This window comes from Sceloporus occidentalis, unplaced genomic scaffold (assembly GCF_023333645.1).
Source record: "Sceloporus occidentalis isolate IW3139 unplaced genomic scaffold, rSceOcc1.0.p SCAF_24, whole genome shotgun sequence".
Classification (NCBI taxonomy): Eukaryota; Metazoa; Chordata; class Lepidosauria; order Squamata; family Phrynosomatidae; genus Sceloporus; species Sceloporus occidentalis.
Window position 1 is genome coordinate 594,537 of NW_028317004.1, and position 22,657 is coordinate 617,193.

Genomic DNA, 22,657 nt, shown 5'->3' on the forward strand with positions numbered 1-22,657 from the left:
CCCTGTATTATGTATAGTTAATATGAGGGGACTTCCTAAGAACCACCTTCCCAATTGAACTATATATCATGCATGGCTAGGTCTACCCATCATGGACAGATGCTCACTGTGTTTGGATATTCACAATATGTACCGGATTAGTCTATACAAAACATTATGACTTCATGTTTATGAGCCATATGTAGTATACTATTGCAGAATGTAATTTAGATATACATATATTATTATTCATAAGCTTTGAGTAGGGTCCTCGTTACCTAATGTATAGGTTTGTCTTAGTCTATAAGTTCTAGTTTTGCCATAACTCTTGAAAATATATACATCATACAAAGCACTGCGTAAATGGTTTGCGCTATATAAATACAAGATAATAATATAAAAATATGCTATATAGTTTATCACACATTATAGGTCATTACGGGTTTCCTTTGCTTCCAATATAAACTGCAAGTATAATTTACATTGAGCCTTTCATTGAGTCTCCAAAATCTAGTTTAGTAATTGCACAGCTGAGACTCAGTTCAGCATACAGTGCCATACTCCAGGGTACAGTAGTAGATCCCTGTATCTGACTGCTGGCTCTTACTGATTGACAAATTGAAGGTTTTCTGTTCTGGATGGTGATACACAGAAAAATGTCCCCCAACATCTTCACCCTGGTTTTTAGATTCATCATTGAGAATAAGATGAAGAGTCCCCTGAGGATTCTGCTTATACCAGATCAGCACATGCTTTTCCCTAGTATAACTGCATTCTAAAGTTACGTCATCTCCTTCTTGGACTCTTTTTTCCTGGACACTTTGAGTGACCTCTCCTCCCATCGCACAACCTGTAAATGAAAAGATCAAAATATTTGTTGTTAATCTATTGCGTTATTTTATTGTGTGATGAGACTGAAGTTGGTTTACACCATGCAGATAACTAATGACATGTATTATTGTATACTTGTAATGATGGTCACTGCAATCAGTAGTAAATTCATTTTGGTATCTTGATCACACAGCTGGCCTCCTGAAGTTGCCTTGCCTATTCTCCAGGTGTCTGATAGTGATTTTTGCTTTGCCTCGTAACATCTGCTGCCATCCTCTATTATTTGCATGTACACGCCCAACCTTGGTGCTTTTCACACTAACACTAACTGACTGCAATTCTTCCAATGCCAACATTTTTTACATGAATATACAGATATAACTCAGCTGATTGTTCCAGATCTTTTTTTTAATATGTTGTATGTGTTCTGCAAACACATTATGTATCTATGTGTATGGAGAATGATAATACACTGTAAAATTACTTTGTAAACCAAAAGGTTAGCTAAGCTGGTGTGGATAAGTTGTTACCTTATAGACAGACACAAATTAATAAAGTATACATATATATGAGAACAGAATACAATGATTGCTATTGTAATATTAGATATTGTACATAAGAGTTCCTATACAGTAAACATGACATTAAACCATCGTGGTGTTCTCGTTTTTGCTTTTTGTTTCCCATCATTTTCTTCTTTCTTTTAACATGGAATGAGGAAATCTTTATGAATCAATTTATATATCTGTGTCCCACATATCTGGACTATCAAAGGTATACAGAACAGCCAAGATAAAGCATTTGAATTTAGTTATAATAATAAAACTCCATATGTGTAGCTTTAATTACCGATTGTTACAGCTACCATTTGAGATACAAAAATGGTGCATCTCATGCGTATGCATGGCTTCTACCGATTAAATACTGTGCATGAACTGTAAGACATTTCCATTACAAAGAAGGCATATTGCTAGGCATTTGTTAAATGCAGGGCCACAGTGTCTACAGGACATTATCACAAAATTAACTTAACAAATGTAACAACTATCATAGTTGATAGTTGTCAAGATATTATAGCATTTATATACCGGTGTGTATATATATATATATATATATATATATATATCAAATTTAGCATGATCATATAGTCCTCAACTATGTCACTATGATATCAAAAAAAGGTTTACTTTTGTGTGAACAGGCTGCTAGCCCCAATATTTATTTACGATTCAGATTTTATTGTGGTGCCAGAGCAGGTCAGTAATTTCCTGCATAGGGCAACTCGGTAAAACCTGGTATAGAGGCGTAGGGTAAGGTTTGTACTTTGATCATGGGGGAACGTCAGCACTGGCGTAACTACAGTGGTTATAGCAGTCGCGGCTGCGACAGGGCCAGTGCCTCTAGCGGGGCTGATGCGACCCCTGCACTCCCTTCTTTCTGTGTCTTCGTACTGACTCAAAATAGTTTAGAAAGGGCCCTTCTGACCTGGACTGCACCAAAAAACAAAATACTGTCTGCGCTTCTCACCCTAATAAAGTTGGCAACAAATATATAAACATAATATAAATGAGAGGTTTTGGTTATATGAATTGGCCAAAGCATAATTAAGCTCACCCGCCACGTCAAGGCACACTCTCAATAGGGTGAGAACCTACTCTCACCTTCTACATAGTGGGCACACAAAGCAGTTTATACTGCTACCAAAACCAGATTAATGTGTTGGAGGAGGTGCAATTAAACCTCCTCCCATTTAACCCCTGGACAGCAAGCTGCAACCAGATTTTTTTTGTATACATTGTACAGCCAACACACTGTATTTGCAGCATGCTCACAATGTTTGGTAGGCCTCATATTATACATTTGTATTATTCGAGCCTGAGACTAGCTTAGCGCACCGACATTTTTTCTTTTCCCTGTCTGGACTGCACCAAGCCAGGTCGGAAGGGCCCATCCTAAACTATTTTGAATGGGCACAGGGAGACAGAAGCGTATGAGGGTCACGTGACCCCGAGGTGAAACAATGCTGCTCGCGCACAGTTGGGGGGCCCGGGACATTTTTGCACCAGGGTCCTATGGTCTCTAGTTATGCTCCTGCATGTCAGTACCTGCTCTGGTACCTGCTCAATGTTTAATTGAGCAATTAGCATTCTGTGTTGTAAAATACATTATAAATTCAATATGTCTATAGATGTCAAGAACTGCTGTTTAACACTCTAACCTATCAGTGTGCAGATAAAATGAGCGGAGCCAGGTGGTTAGAATATGGAAATAAGCCACATTTGTATTATCATGATGTTTTTTGACTATGTGATAGATTCACTCTAACTGCTTTTAAAATATAGTTTTATACCTTGTCAAATACTTTGCTGTTACAGAGATTAAAAGTTCTTAGTGTATCTGGATAAAAAAAAATTGCCTATCTCCAAAAACGTCCAGAAAGCAGCACACATCTTGAGAGGGGACCATTCAGAATTAGTTTAGCTTCCAGCAAATATATAATGAACATAATTGAATATACCGGTATTATCAAAACTTGGGAGATGACTCAACTTTTACCCAAAGATTTTGGGCTACTACCAGAAGCCTTTTCACTGTTTTTCAGGAGTAGGCAAATTGTCCATACAAGGATACCAGTGTCCATGGCAATATTTGTGAAGGTCCATACAGCATCATTTAATTGTCCATCACAGACCCCAGTAAATGTCCACCACAAGCAATGTTGGTGCCTACCCCTGGTGTTTTCCCATAAAATTCTACATATAACCAGTAGGGTGTCTTTTATGAGTTTTATGCAGTCATTTTTGGCAAACATGTATTGTACAGGATCAGATGGTATGTATTGAGCATTGCTGGCTTTGGTATCAATTGTCAAATATTTTAGGACACTATATTGCTGAGCCTCTACTTTGGGCTTGCCTCTGAGCAAATAGAAATGAAACTGAGGCTGCAAAAGATTTTAAATAGTTTCCACAGATACATAAGAGGCCAAAGTGTCAGGGATTATTTGTCCACATATACTGCTTAATTGGCACTGATGTTTTGCTTTCCAACATGCCTATAGGATTCTGGATTAAGGAGAACAATGGTGAGTTTCAGAGAATTGCAGTGGCAAATTTGCAAAGAGATGTTTGCTTTAACGAGTGCTGTAAAAGTTTACATATGTTATCAGAGCTCTACCCTCCTGTAACTATTGAGGAACTCACAGGCAAGTGCATTAAAAAAAGAATAAGTTGTAGTAACAGTGCTCACCTGCCACCTAGTGTCATTCAAAAAGTCTGCACATGATGTGTTTGTATGAAAACGCTTCTGTCTCCCTGTCCGCAGTAAAGCAAAGCTGTGTATTTATAGTCAGCACTCTCTTTTTGCCGGCAACTCTGAGCCTTCCCTTGTATGGGTGGAAGTATCGTGTGTACTGGCATAACTACAGGGGCGACCCCTACGACCCCTTCTTCCTGTCTCCCCATGCCTTTTCAAAACTGATTAGAAAAGGCCCTTTTTGAATAGGGACAGGGAGACAGAAGCGTATCAGGGTAACATGATTTCATGTGACCCAGCGGTGAAACTGTAGTAACTGCGAGTAACAGGACAGAAAGTTACAAGAGCAGTGAGAGGTAAGCAGGGAACATGAATGTTTGTTTGTTAGCTAGCTAGCTAGCATGGATGTCTAGTTGTGTGTGTGAGCATGGATGTCTAATTATGTGTGCGTATGAGCAAGGATGTCTAATTGTGTGTGTGTGTGTGTGTGCGTGCGAGAGAGAGCATGGCTGTCTAATTGTGTGTGTGAGCATGGATTTGAGCATGTGTGTGAGCATGGATGTCCAATTGTGTGTGTGTAAACATGAATGTCTCTGTGTGTGTGTGAGCATGGGTGTCTAATTGTATGTGTGTGTTTGAGCATTGATTTTAAATTGTGTGTGTGTGTTTGAGGATGGATGTCTAATTGTGTGTGTGTTTGTGTGAGAGAGAGAGCATGAGAATTAGAGCATGTCTAATTGTGTGTGAGAGCATGGATGTCTAATTTTGTGTGTGAACATGCGGATGCCTGTGTGTGTGAGCATGGATGTCTAATTGTGTGTAGGTGTGAGCATGGATGTCAAATTGGGTGTGTGTGAGCATGGATGTCCAATTGCGTGTGTGTGAACATGGATGTTTGTGTGTGTGTGAGCATGGGTGTCTAATTGTGTGTGTGAGCATGGATGTCTAATTGTGTGTGTGTGTGTTTGAGCATGGGTGTCTAGTTGTGTGTGTGCGCATGGATGTCTAATTGTGTGTGTGAGCATGGAATGTATCAGTGTGTGTAATTTGTTTAAGCGTGTCTGTATATATGTTGGAAGGGGGGCAATGATGAGGCAATGATGTTTAGGGGCAATGATGGCACATAAGAGTTTACATACGCTACCATTCACATCATATGGATCAGAAATACAGTGTAGTCATTGTTAATGTAGAAAAAAGCATATTGTAGCTGAAAACAGCTGATTATTAATTAAATATCTTCATAGGAGTACAGAGGCCTTTTATCAGCAACCATCACTTCTCTGCTCCAGAGGCATGTTGTGCTGGTTAATCCAAGTTTAAGTTTAAAAGGCTAATTGATCATTAGAAAAACATTTTACATTAATATTACATAGCTAGAGATTTCCTTGTTTCTAGCTAAGTGACAAAAAATAAACGTTATACATGGGTGTCCGAAGGACAGAGGCACAATTTGCAGGTTGCAAACCAAGGTAGTTTTATTTCAAACATGTATTGTAGGGTTAGTTAATACCCCAGCCCCCATGACTCTCAGCCAGTCTGGTATATTAACCCCTTCAGGACCTTTTTTTTTTTTTACCACATTTGCGCTAAAAGACCAGAGCAGTTTTGTGTTTTTCTGTAAATTCTCTCTTCTCAATTAGTGCACCCACACAAATCCTATATTGTTTTTTTCAGCACAAGTAGGGCTTTCTTTTGGAATAATAATTATATATATATAAATCATCATTAAGTATGAAAAATATCTAAAAATCAGGGGAAATTAGGAAAAAAGGAAATATTTTCACAGTTCCACCTATAAAAACTAGACTTGTGCATTCGTCTTCGGGCGAACATGAAAACGAACTCGAAGAGTGCGTTTTCATGTTCGTTCCCAAGACACGAAGAAGAGAAGACAGTGGCGGTAAAACGTAGACGAAGACACACACACAAAGAATCTTCGTGATCGTCTTCGTCTACTAATCTCCCCGGTTCCTTCCCCATCTAGCCTACCTTATCTTCACGGCATCGCAGGAGTTGATGGAAGCGGAAATCCGCAGGTTCGCCGTCAGGGGCTACAGGGCAGTGCGAGTGAGCCTATTGGTCATCTGCAGGGTCTTCCTCTGGCATCAACCAATAGGCTCACTCGCACGGCCTTTTTAACTCCTGATTTCCGCTCCCGTTAACCCCTGCAATGCTGCGTTGGATAACGGGAGCAGAAATCCGTAGGTTAAAGGACCGTGCAAGCGGCCAATAGGCTCACTCGCACGGCCCCTTACCACTGGTTGCTATGCAGAAAAAAAAAACAACCTGGGACCCTGCTGCAACAGTTAAAACTTAGAATAATAACTTATTATAACTTCGAGCAGAATGCTGCCATCTATTGGTTAGATACATTGAGTAGCATTGTTCCATATGCTTGAAGTCCAAAGTTATTATGCTACTCAATGTATCTTACCAATAGAGGTCAGCATTCTGCCTGAAGCTATATTAGCCATATGTGGCAGTGTGCTCATTTTCATTTATTCAAATAAAATATATTCACATGATCTTTTTTTGTAGGAGTGATCAAAGGGCTTGTGGGGGCTCTTTTTTGCTGTTGCTAGTCTGACCACAGCAGCAGAACCCCGTACAAAACGAGTATTAACCCCTAAAATGTCGTGGCATTGAAGGGGTTAATGCTGCACTGACACTCTCAAGGAGCGATCAGGCAGCAGGGGAATGTTGTGCCAATCAACAAACAACCCCCTTCCCTGAAGCTGCCTGCGGCAGCTGAAAACGCGGTTACCGGTTTTGAGCCGACAAAATCGCTCCGTGGGAGTGATCAAAGGCTGAGGGGCGGCCTGGGCAGACAGCAGCAGCAGTGCCCCCGCGATCACCACGATTGTACTGATGTGGGAGAATTGTTTTGGGATGACGTACCTGGTATGTCCCGGTCTGCAGCTACCATGTAACCATGGCGTACCAGGTACGTCCCGGTCTCGAAGGGGTAAAGCATCAAGGGAAAGAGAGTAAAACTGGAGTGTCAAAGGTTAGTTTTTTTTTTTTTTTTTTTTTTTTTTTCAAAATCAAGCTTTATTCAATTTTCCAAACATATATTAGGGAGGGGGCAGGGATACAGAAAGGAGAAAGAGGGAGGGAAGGGAGACGGGGGAAACAGGGCACCCCGGCATGAGACAATGATGTACAGAAACACAGATCCATACACTAAACCAGTATATAAGCCGACCAACAGCAGGCGGCAATTTGCGGTATGAAAACAAAAAAAACAAAAAAAAAAAAAAAAACAAGACCAGTGGCAAAAATGGAATACACAGATCAAAAGGGGCAGAGCAGGGCAACTACGCATCCCGCCCCACAACAGAGGACAACCAGTAGAACCATGTGGCCGTATAAGCCTCCCTAAGTTTCGGGGTCGAGGCGGAGAGATCCTCAATCCGCCTGATCTCCTCCACCTTCGCCACCCAGTCGCGGCGAGAGGGAGGGCGAGGTTGTTTCCAATGAAGTGGGATGAGACTTTTAGCAGCGTCAAGGAGATGTCGGACCACCGACCGCTTGTAATGTGAGATCGAGTGGGGAGTGTGGTGCAGAAGCATGGGCAGCGGCCGGAACGGAGGGGGGGAATCCGAGAGCTCCGAGATCACCCGGTGGACCTCCTCCCAGTAGGGCTGTAACAAAGGGCATGACCACCATATGTGCAACATCGTGCCCACGTCCCCACCGCACCTCCAACACATATCAGAGGTACCCGGGAACATTCGATGGAGCCTCTGCGGCGTCCTGTACCAGTTCGTCAAAAGCTTATAAGTAGTCTCCTGCGTCTTAGTCGCTTTAGAGCTCTTATGGGTAAAAATGAAAATCTTGTCCCAGTCCCTGTCGGAGAGTTGAGTGTCACAGGCGGCCTCCCAGGTCGCGCAGAAGGGCGGTCGTGTCGTGGAAGTCGCAGTCAAAAGAAAAGAGTAGAGCAGGGAGATGGCCCTCACCGGTGGGTGAGCCCTCGTGCACAAGACCTCGAAGCTCGTTAAGGGCCGGTGAAGAAGGTCCCCCCGTGGTAAGGTAGAAAGGTAGTGCCGCAAAGGTTAGTTTTTATATCATGTCATGATTCTCAGCCATCTACTTAGTTGGCTGGACATTATGAAAAGTCAATAAAATTATTTTCAATCACACACACTATAACAAACTTGTACAAAAAGGGCCTGTTCTTGCAAGCTTACAATGTAGGCTTGGGTAGTTGTGCCTAATTTACTAAAAGATCTCATGTTGTGCAGGTTCATGCTAGCCTGTTAGCTACTACTACCATGGTCATATAACTTTTTCTATTAACTGATAGACTTGTGCGTTTTGTTGTTGAAACCAATTACCAAATAAACTAATGTGGTGGAGGATAAACTGAAATGAAGACGAAGAAGCTAACCTACTGTACCTTAGTCTTCATAGTATAGCAGGGTTTAACGGGAATCTGTAGTATCGTACCAGGAATTAAAGGTCTGTAAGATCCGAAGAAATTAGTCTCCTCAGGCCAAGTTGCTCCGAGGTGTATCTTGCCCCCCCCCTTTTGCCAGGGGGACTAAAATCCTCATTCCTCCCAGGCCAAGCTACATAGAGCGGTTGTCTCAGACCAATGACTTTGATGGCTTGGGCGGTCCATTAGAGAGACATATTCCATACCAAGGTGTATTTAACATCAGCACATAATTATATATGAGTAATAAACATATTGGTATTCTGTAAAAGGTCTAGCTCAATTTTCTCATTCCATCATGCTCTCAAAGTGTTTCTTCAATCCCCCTTATTGCAAGCCATCTCTTCCTATTACAATAACTGCTTTATGCTGTCTTTTTATTCAGTGTTTTAAATGAGGCAAAGAATTCTGGATGAATATGTCACATTCTGCAAGGAATCACACTAGAGAGTGGCATATAAATGGTATGCATTATTTTAGGGTTTCACACTTCCTAAGACACCAGCAGAGTAGTGTTACCTTGGAGTCGCTCATTTAAAAGGCCAACTAAACTTTTTCTGCAAATGTACATTTTCTACAAACAAGTAGCAGGCTGGGTCAGATACTGATGCTTCAAATAACTGAAAAAACTACTGCCTACTAAGACTAGACTGTCCCTGTATGTATTTTTGGAATTTTGGTAACCTGTTAAATTCAGGTTAAAATCAGCAATTACAGCATAATCATAATTTAAATGTTTATTTGATGTTTGGAAAATTAATTTAGACATGGTTGATCTCTCTTTTTATATTATATGCTACTTTCTTCATAAAACACATCTAAAATACTATAATGATATTATTATAATAATAACAGTAATGTATGAACACATTATACATTTTTATCTCTGACACTTCAGTGGCATGAACCTACTATTTTTATGTAAGATAACATCACTTTTATTACAACTTTCGTAAAATTTCAAAATGGCTTATCTGTCTCAGTTATTCCTTTAGCGCTTCGGTATAGCAGTTTTCTTACTGCTTCCTTTACATCTTTATTTCTGAAACTATAGATAATTGGGTTCAACAAAGGAGTAACCATTGTGTAAAAAACAGCTACTGCTCCACTCTTTGAGGATTCTGAGTCAGGACGCATGTAGGTGAAGATACATGGAACATAGAATAATGCAACCAATATGACATGAGAGACACAGGTGGAGAAGGCCCTTTTCCTCCCACCAGCTGTCCTTATCTTCATTATAGCCCAAACAATATGTACATATGAGATCAGGATTAGGAGGAAGCAGCTTAGTGAAATAGCTGCAATATTGGCTAATATCATTGTTTTGTTAAGTGTTGTATCAGAACATGCCAACTTTAGTACTGGGATAATGTCACAAAAGAAATAGTCAATCTCAGTAGACTCGCAAAATGAAAGGTGAAAAGTTAGTACCGTGTGAGTAATTGAGTGGAGAGAGCCAGTCAACCAACAACCGAAAGCTAAACATGTGGACATTTTCCAGTTCATAATAGTGCTGTAATGCAAGGGCTGACATATGGCCACATACCTATCATATGCCATGACAGTATATAAAAAACACTCTGAGCTTGCCAAAAAGTGGAAGAAATACAACTGAGAAACACAGCCAATAAAGCTAATGGCCTTAGTTGATAGGAAATTGTCCAGCAGCTTGGGTAATGTGACTGAAGAAAGACAGATATCTAGGAAGGAGAGGTTTGTAAGGAAGAAATACATAGGAGTATGAAGTGAAGGTGTTCTTTTTACTATTACATACAGGAGAACGTTCCAGAGAAGAGTGCAGATGTAAATAAGAGAAAAAAGCAGAACAAAGGGAATTGTGAGGTCTTTCACATGAGGAAGTCCACGAAGGAAAAATCTGATTTGTGAAGAATAATTTCCTTTTTCCATTTGTTCATCATATCCTTTAATTCTGTAAAGAAAATTACTTAATGTTGGATGAATTGAATATCTCTAGAAACTGAATTTTCCTTTACAGTCAAACATATGATGAAATGCGTCATTTCATTGAATTCTGTTATTCCAAAAAGTAAATGAAAATCACAAAAAAAATTATTTTAATTTGTAATGAGCCTGGAAGTGCTTTTTCATTTCTCAGTAAGATACGCAAAATTACTTATTATAAAATGTTTAATAACATTGACATTATTCCATGCATTAATTTAATATGTACCTCAAAAAAAAAATACAGAAAGGCAGCCCACATCCTAAAAAGCATAACAAAATACACATTCAGATTCTCAGGTTGCTGCTTGATTAATGATGACCAAAAAATATACTAAATAAAGCAAGAATTCAGCACATATGCAGCAAATATTATTAAAAATGCCCCACCATCTAAGGCATAAATATTGGGGATTTTGTCACATTATATGGCCATATATTGCTTTGCCCATTACTACATCAAAGTACCCCAAGATTGGTGGGTCCTATCTAATTTTTCAAGGCCATATCCAAGGAGCTGAATCAGTGGGAGACACTTAGGCATTTTAAAGCCTTCTCTCGACAGAACTCTAAATTAATTTAATATGTGTACAGCATTCTTAAATAGTTTCAAAGAGATTTTATAATAAAAACTAAAAACAAAAGAAACCAATTGAGGTAAATCGTAAGTCAGTGAGCATTTTTAAAATAGCATAGCACATACACCGTGGTTAAACTTTATAGGTGATGAATTGGGTTTATGATATATCTTGGAAGCTTGCATTTCTGCTTGTTCAAATCATTAAGTATCTGAAACATGAAACAAATTGCTTAAAAAATCAGTGAACTCACCTAAAACAGTCAATAGAATTGTCTTTTTATATCTGCCTTCACTTCTTGTCGCCTGATCAATTAGTAAGGATTTGTATACACACCAGAGCCAATGGGACAATTCCCAAATAACAAATGTCAGTATGGGAATATTTATAATATATTAGCTGCATATTGCTGTAAAGAAACAATGGCTTGTCTCAGACAGAATAGTATACATTTATGTTCAAATTGATTTTCTAATTTAAAGTATTTATACACTATTTTATCAGTACACTTGTGCATTTGTATTTGTGAAAACATGAAAATGAACATGAATGTTGCATTTTGTTGTTCAAGCCGAATATCGAATAAACGAGTATGGCGGCGGATAAACGTACAGATAAACGTAAAGCAACATTTTATTTAACGTAAATAGCTATTTAAGCCTAGGTTATAGTAGGGACAAACATAAGTTACTCACATGGAGATGAATTAAATGTATGAAGTTTATATCTCCTTGTATTTCATTTCATAAAATAATTCCAGATTATAACAAATATTTAATTAACAAACATGAGCCCATTAATATGTTTATAAAAATATGTATATGAAAAATTTCACAATTATTAAAGCCTGTAATTCTGTTTTTTTCATACCTTAAGATATGTTATACATTCTTTATTGCAGGACCAAAGCGCAGCTGCCCAGAGTCCAAGCATCCTCTGAGGCCCATTTACAACTGTTCTTTTCACACTAGCTGACTTTCAATGCCTTGGCAGACCCTTGTTATTAGAGACAGGGAAGTTGCAGGGTAACTATATATATCCTGTATAAATACACAAATACTTACATGAATGTAGGGTGGCATCTAGCTCTGGAACATCAGTGTTTAGTTAATTTTGGTCAAACTATCTTCTTAGAACAAGTTAAAATGTATTGCCTGTCAAAGTGAGTTAGAAATATGTGCAGAAGCGTGCCCAAAGCCCCATTAAAGTTAAACATAGCCCTACAAACATATAAATCCCATCAAAGTACCTTTGTATGGCAGAAAAACTTTCTGGGAGAAAAACTTTCTGGGAGAAGTGAGAAACGAATCGCAGAATCGCATGGTTAAGTCTAACACGTTCTTACTTGTGACTTTTATGCTTGAAATTATGCAATGCTCTTCAGTTTGTATTTCACAACATTGTACTACAAAGTGTAAGTATACAGTGCAAAAAACCCAACAACAGATACTTGGTTCCATTACTATACAAATAAAAAAAGCAACTTGTCACACCTTCAGTATGGAATTGTGAAGTCAGTGTATAACAAATACATATGTAGATATGCTTTAAAATATAAAATGATGTATCTGACAGAAAATACCTTGTGTCAGCAAACTAGTTCAGATCCCGAAATAAAATAACACAAATATACACTCAAAAACAAATGCAATTTTATTATATCAAAGAAAAGAAATAAGCATTGACTTTGGTTAGGATTACTTGAAAAAGGCAGGGAAAGCTCATGTCAGCTTCAGCCGATGCCCATGGATGCATACAATAACTGGACATGATGTAGTCTCCGCAGACACAGTTGGCACACTTCTCTGCATCTGATTATTGTTCAAGCTGAAGGCCATCCACCTTCTCCTGCAGCACCTGGAACACCTACTGCAATATCCACCCCACATTTGCAAAGTCTTATACTCTGCTGGAGAGTACCTGGAGAAACCCAAATGGACAGCAGCTTGCTGTCTGTCAACATACTTATTACATTCCAGATCTATGGGTGTCCAGAAGTATACACTCACCTTGGGAATAGCCAGGACTTCCCAGTACTCTCTCCCACCTTTCAAAACATTTCTGAAACTTGGTAAACATAATTGGTAATTAGGCTATTTCGGGGGCCCAATTCTGGTACCAAATATAACTTGACTGACAAAACCATGCATCAGCAAACTAGTTTATATCTCAAAATAACATAACACCAACACACACTCTTAAAGAACAAATGCAATTTTAATATATAAAAAACAAGAAAAAAACATTAACTTAGCTTCAGATTACTTGAGCAATGCAGGAAGGATCATGTCAGCCTGATTTCAGATTGTAATACGCATACTGTATAATGCATTGTATAATTGTTTGCATTAAATAATAATACAAATTAAAGTATATATAGCCTCTGATAGTTAATATAGCATGGAATAAGAAAACGTCATTCTAATGTATTTCTGTACATGGCTCTTGAAATCATTGCCCTTTAATGATCACTACATATTTAAGCCCAGCAACACACCAAAAATGTCACTTTTAATAATTTTCAAGGCCTTCTTGACATCCTTGTTTCTTAAAGAATAAATCATAGGATTCAACATTGGAGTCATTAGAGTGTAGAAAACAGCAATTGTCTCTTCTACAATATAGTCCATAGAATTGGGACTTAGATAAATAAAGACAGGCGGTCCATAAAAGAAAATTACAGAAGTCAAGTGTGATGCACAGGTTGAAAAGGTTTTCCGTCTTCCTTCAGAACTGCTAATTTTGAGGATGGTTCTTACAATGTGAGCATATGATATTAGAATCATAATAAAGCAGATCAAGGCAACTGCTCCAATGTTGGTAATTATTATGGCTTTATTTACTGTAGTGTCTGAACATGCAAGTTTTAAAAGTGGAATAACATCACAGAAGAAATAGTCAATTTTATTTGGCCCACAGAAAGGTAGTCGGAATGTTAATGTTGTATGGATCATTGAGTGAATGGAACCTGCCAACCAGATCCCAGTTGTAAATTGTGTACAAAGCTTCATGCTCATAAACTTAGAGTAGTGTAAGGGGTGACAGATGGCCAGATATCGGTCATAGGCCATGACTGTGTACAGAAAGCACTCAGTACTTCCAAAAAAATGGAAGAAGTAAAACTGGGCAATACAACCATTGAAGGAAATAACGTTAGTTTCTTTGACAAAGTTGGTCAGCATTTTGGGTAAGGTAACTGTAGACAACCAAATGTCCAGAAATGAAAGGTTCAAAAGGAAGATGTACATGGGTATGTGGAGGTTTGGATCCCCTCTCACAGCCAGTATTAAGGTAATGTTACCTAGCAGGGTGAAAATATAAATACAGAGGAACAAGAAGAAAAATGGAATTTTCATCACCTCAGTGTGTGGAAGACCCAGCAAGACAAATTCATTGACAGCTGAATAATTTTTTCTATCCATAATAGAATGTTGCTATAGGAAAAAAACAGGCAACTTTAGTTTCAGGGAAAAGAAAATTGTTGCAAAAATATATATTCAAAAATTAAAGCTGAAGATATAAAGTAAGTAAGTCATATTTATATGGTGAATAGTGGTAAACGATTTTCAAGTTACATATACCCACATTTCTTTTATGACTTTACATCTAAAATGGTCAATAATAATTAATAATAATGGTCCAAATAAAACTATATTGGCACTATGCAGAGGAAGTGCCAAACCAAGTTATATAATATTACAGTGTTCCAACTTTTAGTTGTATTCTCCAAATAAGCCATGTTTTAGTTACATGTTCAGTTGATCATTAAAAGTCAGTGTGTTAGAAATATTCAAAAGTGTGACTAAGAAGCACAATACAAACATTTTGAAGTCATGTCACTATGCATTATACAGGTCAAGCTACATGCTTCTTTAAGGAGAAGCTCATTGGGTTTTGACTTTTATAATGGACATTTTACTAGCTTTGGTTTTGTAGGTAAATAATTGAAATACCACCTAAACTTATGACAAAAAGTGTGACACATTAATGAACATAATCTTTAAGTACAAATGGTTACCTATTGCACTTGCTAATCTTACTGCACCACCTATGCCATCTAAATTAGTTATACTACTGGTCATACGCAACCATCTTCTATAATTCCCACACATGTCTTCTTATACATTTCCAAAAACTCTAACTATTTAGTTGTACACTACTAACTAGGTCATTAAATGATAGCCATCTATTAAGTACTACTGTATCCATTATATGCGCTCATCTGCGATATTGTGCATCACTGATATCTATTGGACATCACCAAGAAAGCTCTACCACCTATGAAACATACTTTACCATTAATGTTATTCCATCTGTCATACTTAACCAGATATACAACACTGGGTACAAAACTTACTCTGTTCTCTGCAGATATTATCAACCATGTAGCATGAACACTATGATTCTATTCTGTTTTCTCAAAAGTTCATCCATCATTCCTTCCTATTTCATGCCATCTTCATTGGTTAAAGTGAATTTATTGAAAATGTTTATAAATACTGTTTTCAATGCACATATACAATCTTCTCAGTTTCACTGCTTTCAAACCAGTCATCACAGAAACCTCCTATAAATTCCAACCAAAATAAATTATACTAAATGTTACCTCTACCCATCTAATTAGCATAATCTACAAACAGCTTTTCCTAAAAAATTGAATGCCCTCTTAAAAAAAACGACAAACAAACAGGGTGCGTGAATGAATACTATCAATTAGAATAGCATCCTTCTTCCTAGTTAACTAGTCAGGGCATACTACGGAATCAGTCTATGACTGTGTATTTATATGGCTGGGATTCCTTGGGGAGAAAATTCCCATAGCTATTAATAGGACATTCTTCGATTTAGCTTTAATGATTGCATATTGTATATTAATAGCACGCATTTCTGAAATACACTTTGAGAATGAAATAAGGAGGTAAAGATATACGGTTCATTTAAATTTATAGTGTAAATTAAGTTGGAATAACTTATGCATAAACCTTAACGTTTAGGTTCAGATATTCACATGCATGTATTCTTTCAGTTCATATTTCTAATTATTTAGTCTTTCTGTTCTCAATTGGCGTGTTTACAAACACATCATGAGTGACTAGATCTATTAACATAATGTTCATTGTGAGTTTTGAGAGAACATTAGGACAACTAATACTTGTTCTAATTATATAGATAATATACTTTTATACAGTCATATTATATAATGCAATAATTAATTAACCAAATGAGCCTTTAAATGAAATCTCCTCTCAAACTATGTTTTGCTACTTTGGATTCCATAATATGACTGGGATGCTTTATTGAATTTCTTTATTTGTAAATTCCCCAATATGTTTATGTGATGGAACCCTCCATCACTGGGGCCCCTGGAGAGGCCTGAGAGCCAGCCTCCTCCCTACCGACTATTGGCCCAGGCCTCGTAAAGACTTCTGTGTGTAGATACAGGGGGTCAGTTTCTATCCTCAAGATGTTATCTTCCACAGTGTCTCAGTCTTCAAAGAAAATAGTATGTTAAAAATGGATATGTGTGTTAACCTCACTGATGAAAATCAGTTTGTTGAATGCAAGGAGTTTCCATCCTTGCAAAGAGAAAATTAAGTTTTTATTGGTTAAAAATAAACAAAATGCTGAGGAAAAAGTACTCTCTATGTATAGGAAAGCTGTTATCTTGTTTGCTGCCTCTGGAAGCAACATCGGGACAAGCATTGCGCAATGGTAGCTTCATGAAACAGGCTTCCGTGGCCAAGCAGCTGCACACAAGCTGAGGATCACTATGGATATTTCCAAGCGTCAGAGGGAGTTGTGTAAGGATAGTTGTGTAAGGAAGAGACGTATCGTGCTTCACTATATGGAAGTTTGATGGATGAATCTGGGAGAATGTCAGGAGAACGCTACCCACAGGAATGCATAGTGCCTACTGTAAAGTTTGGTGGAGGAGGGATGATAGTTTGAGGCTGTTTTTCAGGGGTTGTTTTAGGCCTCTTAATTTCAGGGAAGGGTAATGTTATAACACATACAAAAGACACTTTAGACAATTGTATTCTTACAACTTTGTTTGAAGAAGGCCCTTTCCTGTTCCAACATGACTGTACCCATATGGACAAAGCAAGGTCTATAAGACATGGTTTGAGATACTGCTTAACCTCAAATTGTGCGAAATCTATAAAAAATGTACTTTAGAGTCAATTAAAGCTGAGGGAGATTTCCTTTTTATAGTACTTCACATACCACACATATGCTCATTTAGAGGCTGAATCATAAGCAACCATGCCAGTATTATGGACAGGTGACTTGCCTTCTGCACATTTTAAGCAATAGTTACTTTAACTTCATTGGTAGAGCCAGACAGCAAAATAATAGCTGTCATTATGTCAATCATGTAGTCAACGTCTTGTAGCTATATCTATTTTTATGCTTCCATGTTAAAATAATAATATAATAATAATATTAATAACATTTATTCTTCCATTATTGTTACCTTTAACATCTTTTTTGACTATATGATTTCAAAACTCTGGTAGTGGACCACCTCCACTATTGTTACACATATTTTCTATTAGTTTATCTTGTGCAACAAAGTGCATGTCCCAGTCTGATAGATAGTGATGGGAACAAGGTCTTGCAGTTTGTCCAACTGTTTCTTCATCCTAGTACAACAAATCTACCCTGCTAATTAATCTCCTGACTGATGTGGAAGAACATATGGAAAGATAGGTAGCTAGCTATTGTAAACATTGTATTTATCCACTCCTGAAAAAAATCCCAGGTGGACCCAATTAAGCCTTTCTAATATTTGAATGTTTTGTTTTTCTTTTTTTTTCTATTGTCCTTTACTAACAGGCCTCTTGGGCTTTTGTAGATTTATAAGTGTTTTCATAACTGATGTAACTTGTTCACCTCTAAACTGTATTTTACGTATGTATTATGTAAAGCCTAAATTATTTTTCTGTCATTTAGAAGTAAAGCGTTGTTTGTGTAATATGGTCATTTGTTAAGTTGTTGACTATAGTACATTGAATCAAACATATAATCCCTTGTCCTTTGGTATCATGGGAACTCCTTCCGGTAGCCTTGTTAGAAGAGTACTAGATTAAAGACTATTAACTCACATAGGAATTAATGTTACTATATAAATACTGAAAAACGAAACCAAACAAGAAAACAGTTTAAAGTTAATCATTTGCAAGGTTAATTGAAGCCAGGCAGTAGTTTATTCAGTCAGTTTAGGATAGTGAGCTTCATGCACCCAAGAGAAAAAAATAAAACACAATATAGTGTAATATAGGTAAAAAATAATAATTTAAATTAAATGTGTGCAATGGCAACTCACTCTTTGTTGAGCAGTCTACTGCTCATATGGTTTGTGTGAAAATGAGGCCCTTAGGGTAGCTTAGCTCTTTCCTGGATCCCATTCCTCTAGATGGATGTATATTCAATTGAGGCAGACAAGGGTTAATAAATAACAGATATATATATTTTTAAAATATATATATAAAAAAATTGTTTCCTTAAATGCAAAGTTCTCTCATAGAGCTCTAGACAGTATGGTACCTGGGGGGGGATGGGCCTGATGGTGCCATTCATCAGGGGGATGCCACCTGGCTGGCACCCCTCCAGAGACGGGCTATAATGTCCGCCTCTAGAGGAACAGGCTCGGTTGGGGAGATCAAAGATCTCCTTGCAGCTGGCTTAAAATCAGTCGATGGAGGGGGAGGTCTGTTAATGCGCGCTGCAACTGTTGCTGTGTATCTGGATTTGATGTCATATCCTGGCGTACAAAACTAAAGCTGCACCCACCACCTTCTGCATTTACTGCACCAAGAGGACGCAGAAGAAGAGCCAAGAGGAAGAACAAAGAGGAAAAGTGACAGTGACAGAGGAAAAGGTAGGAAGACATTAAGAGAGAGAGAGGGTGAGAGAGGGAGGAAAAAAGAGACATACAGAGAGAGACATAGAGAGGGAGGGAAAGAAAGGAAGAGATAGAGAGGGAAAGAGAGGGAGGGAGTGAGAGAGAAGGAGAGAGAGGGAGGGAGAGAGAGAGGGAGGGAAAGAAAGGAAGAGATAGAGAGGGAAAGAGAAGGAGGGAGTGAGAGAGAGAGAAGGAGAGAGAGGGAGGGAGAGAGAGAGAGAGAGAGAGAGAGAGAGAGGAAAAGAAAGAGAGAGGGAAGCAGAGAGAGAGAGGGGGGAGCCTTCCTTGAAGTAGATCATAACTCCCATCACTTTATACTGACCCGGACATTACATTATATGAATATATATAGCGCCAGCAGATTCTGTATATGACATTCAGTGAGAAAAATTAAAAATCACATAAACCAACACAAAAGGAGAAGTGGGCCCTGCTCTTGCAAGCTTACAATGTAGTTGATGGTGGTACAGCATAACTCCTATCACTATATACCACCGTCAATGTCTGTCTCAGGATCGGCTATGTTTTCCATCTGACCAGCCAAGATAAAATGCTGCCATGCAGTATGTGGGATGTATAGACTCATGGAAGGGAACCAATTCCAACTCAAATTCAGCATTTAAACCTTTATGAGTGAATGTTTGCTCTTCCTTTCATGGATCCAATTCCTTAAGATGGATGTGTATTTAATGGAGGCAGAGAAAGGATAAGAAATAACAGATATATTTATTTCTTTTTTTAAATATATAGAAAAAAGAAGAACCAATATCCTTAAATGTGAAAGTTCTCTCATGGCAGAGTGGAAGAATATGTTTATCTGGTCATCACATGGTTGGAGGAAGAATCTGGTTACCTAATAAAGGTATACTGATGATTTATTTTTTATATGGAAGGGGAATAGAGAAAGTCTAACAGAATTTTTGAGTCATTTACAGGGGATAGTATTAAATACAGACTTCAGTGATAAAAAGGTTCTTTTTAACAATTCTTTTTTTCAGATCATCAGAGAGTTCATTGCCATAAGGTGCTATGTTGAACTTCCAGTGACCAGTATGAGAGAGTGTGTGAGCGATAACACCCCATTCACACCTGAGACCTTGTAACACTAATGAGTCACATGACACCGGGGAGGGTAAATGGCTAATTGGGCCCAATTTGGACATTTCCACTTAGGGGTGTACTAACTTTTGTTGCCAAGGTTTAGCCATTAATGGCTGTGTCAGGGCTCGGGTAATCAGGTTGGGTAGGAGCCTCATCGCAGGGGATACCTGGGGTTCTGTCTGCATATGGCGATGCATAGTAACCAAAGGATAATACAGACAGGCACAAAGGAATACACCACAGGCAGAATTCCAGGTAATGCTATGTATTGTATATTATGGCAGGACAAACAAATTCAGGTTAAACAGTCTCTTAGCAAGAAAACGTATGTATGGCAGGAAGCCCACTGGCAGGGTAGATGGCAGGAAGCCCTCCAGAGGGGCTCACGGCAGAAAGTCCACTGGACAGGGCTGAAGGCAGGAAGCCCACTGGACAGGGCTGAAGGTAGGAAGCCCACTTGCAAGGGCACAAGGTAGGAAGCCCACTTGGAAGGGCACAAGGTAGGAAGCCCACTTGGAAGGGCACAAGGTAGGAAGCCCACTTGGCAGAACTGAAGACAGGAACAATACAGGATCAGGTACATAGGAAGCCAGGAACAAGTCAGGACCTGGTACAGGGCCAGAGCAAAAAAGTCCTATAACTTCAATGCAAAGGCACCTAACAAACAGTTATAGGCCTGGTCATTAGGTCAGGTGTGAATGACATAGGCTTCAGGTGAGGGAGGCAAGGTAATAAAGCCTGATGGTAATGGCATAGATATAGGTATAACACAGCTGAACACAGATGGACTCAGACAACCCCTCTGCTAACCGCACTTCCTTCCGGCAACGCGAATCGTGTAGACTGTCCAGGGGGTCAGAAGCACCGCTGTGGGGGGGTCTGGATCTTGGTCTCATAGTCAGACCTATTTGAAATCTGATTATAAGACGACCCCGATTATAAGACGAGGGCTATTTTTCAGAGCATTTGATCTGAAAAAAACCTTGTCTTATAATCGAGCAAATACGGTAACTGTCAATCTCCCTCGGTCTGGGGTTCCATGCAAGATCTCAACTCATGGAGTTTCAATGATCATGAGAACGGTGAGGAATCAGCCCAGAACTACACGAGATCTTTTTAATGATCTCAAGGCAGCTGGGATCACATTCACCCAAAAAACACTCTACGTTGTGAAGGACTGAAATCCTGCAGCACCTGCAAGGTCCCCCTGCTCAAGAAAGCACATGTACAGGCCTGTCTGAAGTTTGCCAATGAACATCTAAATGATTCCAAGAAGAACTGGGTGAAAGTGTTGTGGTCAGATGAGACCAAAATTGAGCTATTTGGCATCAACTAAACTTGCCGTGTTTGGAGGAGGAGGAATGCTGCCTATGACCCCAAGAACACCATCCCCACAGTTAAACATGGAGGAAGAAACATTATGCTTTGGGGTATTTTTCTACTATGGGGACAGGACAACTTCACCGCATCAAAGGGACGATGTATGGAGCCATGCACCATCAAATTTTGGGTGAGAACCTCCAACAGCCAAGGCATTAAAAATAAGTCATGGTTAGGTATTCCAGCATGACAATGACCCAAAACACACGGCCAAGACAACAAAGGAGTGGCTCAAGAAGAAGCACATTAAGGTCCAGGAGTGTTCTAGCCAGTCTGCAGACCTTAATCCCATAGAAAATCCATGGAGGGAGCTGAAGGTTCAAGTTGCCAAATGTCAGCCTCGAAACTTTAATGACTTGGAGAGGATCTGCAAAGAGGAATGGGACAAAATCCCTCCTGAGAAGTGTGCAAACCTGGTGGCCAACTTCAAGAAACGTCTGACCTCTGTGATTACTAGACTTGTGCATTCGTCTTCGGGCGAACATGAAAACGAACACGAAGAGTGCGTTTTCGTGTTCGTTCCGAAGACATGAAGAAGAGAAGACAGTGCCGGTAAAACGTAGGCGAAGACGAAGACTCACACACGAAGAATCTTCGCCTTCGTCTACTATTCTCCCCGGTCCCTTCCCCATCTAACTTACCTTATCTTCACAGTATCGTGGGAGTTGACTGAAGTGGAAATCCGCAGGTTCGTCGTCAGGGGTTACAGGGCAGTGTGAGTGAGCCTATTGGTCACCTGCAGGGTCTTCCTCTGGCATCAACCAATTGGTTGATGCCATAGGAAGACCCTGCAGGTGACCAATAGGGCTCACTCGCACGGCCTTTTTAACTCCTGATTTCCGCTCCCGTTAACCCCTGCGATGCTGCGTTGGATAACAGGAGCAGAAATCCATAGAGTAAAGGGCTGTGCAAGCGACCAATAGGCTCACTCGCACGGCCCCTTACCACTAGTTGCTAGGCAGGAAAAAAATATAAAGCAACCTGGGACCCCGCTGCAACAGTTAAAAGTCCGTGCCAGCGACCAACAAAGTCGCTGGTACGGACATTTAACTGACATAGCAGGGACACCAGTGGTCTCCCCGCTGTGTCAGTTAAATGTCAGTGCCAGCGACCAACAAATAGCATTCTGTCCGAAGATATATTAGCCATATGTGGCAGTGTGTTCATTTTCATCTATTAATTATTTAAATAAAATATATCCCCTTGATCCGCTGGTCTCCC

At 39.2% G+C, this 22,657-nt stretch overlaps 2 protein-coding genes and 1 gene segment (V, D, J or C); all 3 read right to left on the reverse strand.

The window, feature by feature from the left end:
* Positions 1-521: 521 nt before the first annotated feature.
* On the reverse strand, positions 522-6,994 carry LOC149300454 (T cell receptor alpha variable 38-1-like). The segment is given in 2 exon segments: positions 522-829; positions 6,967-6,994. Coding segments are annotated over 2 exon segments (336 nt in total).
* Positions 6,995-9,466: 2,472 nt separating this feature from the next.
* On the reverse strand, positions 9,467-10,417 carry LOC149300455 (olfactory receptor 10G4-like). Its single transcript, XM_089484978.1, has one exon. It carries the CDS (start codon positions 10,415-10,417, stop codon positions 9,467-9,469), a length of 951 nt encoding a protein of 316 aa, XP_089341104.1.
* Positions 10,418-13,520: 3,103 nt separating this feature from the next.
* Positions 13,521-14,471, reverse strand: LOC149300456 (olfactory receptor 10G7-like). Its single transcript, XM_089484979.1, has one exon. The coding sequence runs from the start codon at positions 14,469-14,471 to the stop codon at positions 13,521-13,523; it is 951 nt and encodes a 316-aa protein (XP_089341105.1).
* Between the last annotated feature and the right edge of the window lie 8,186 nt (positions 14,472-22,657).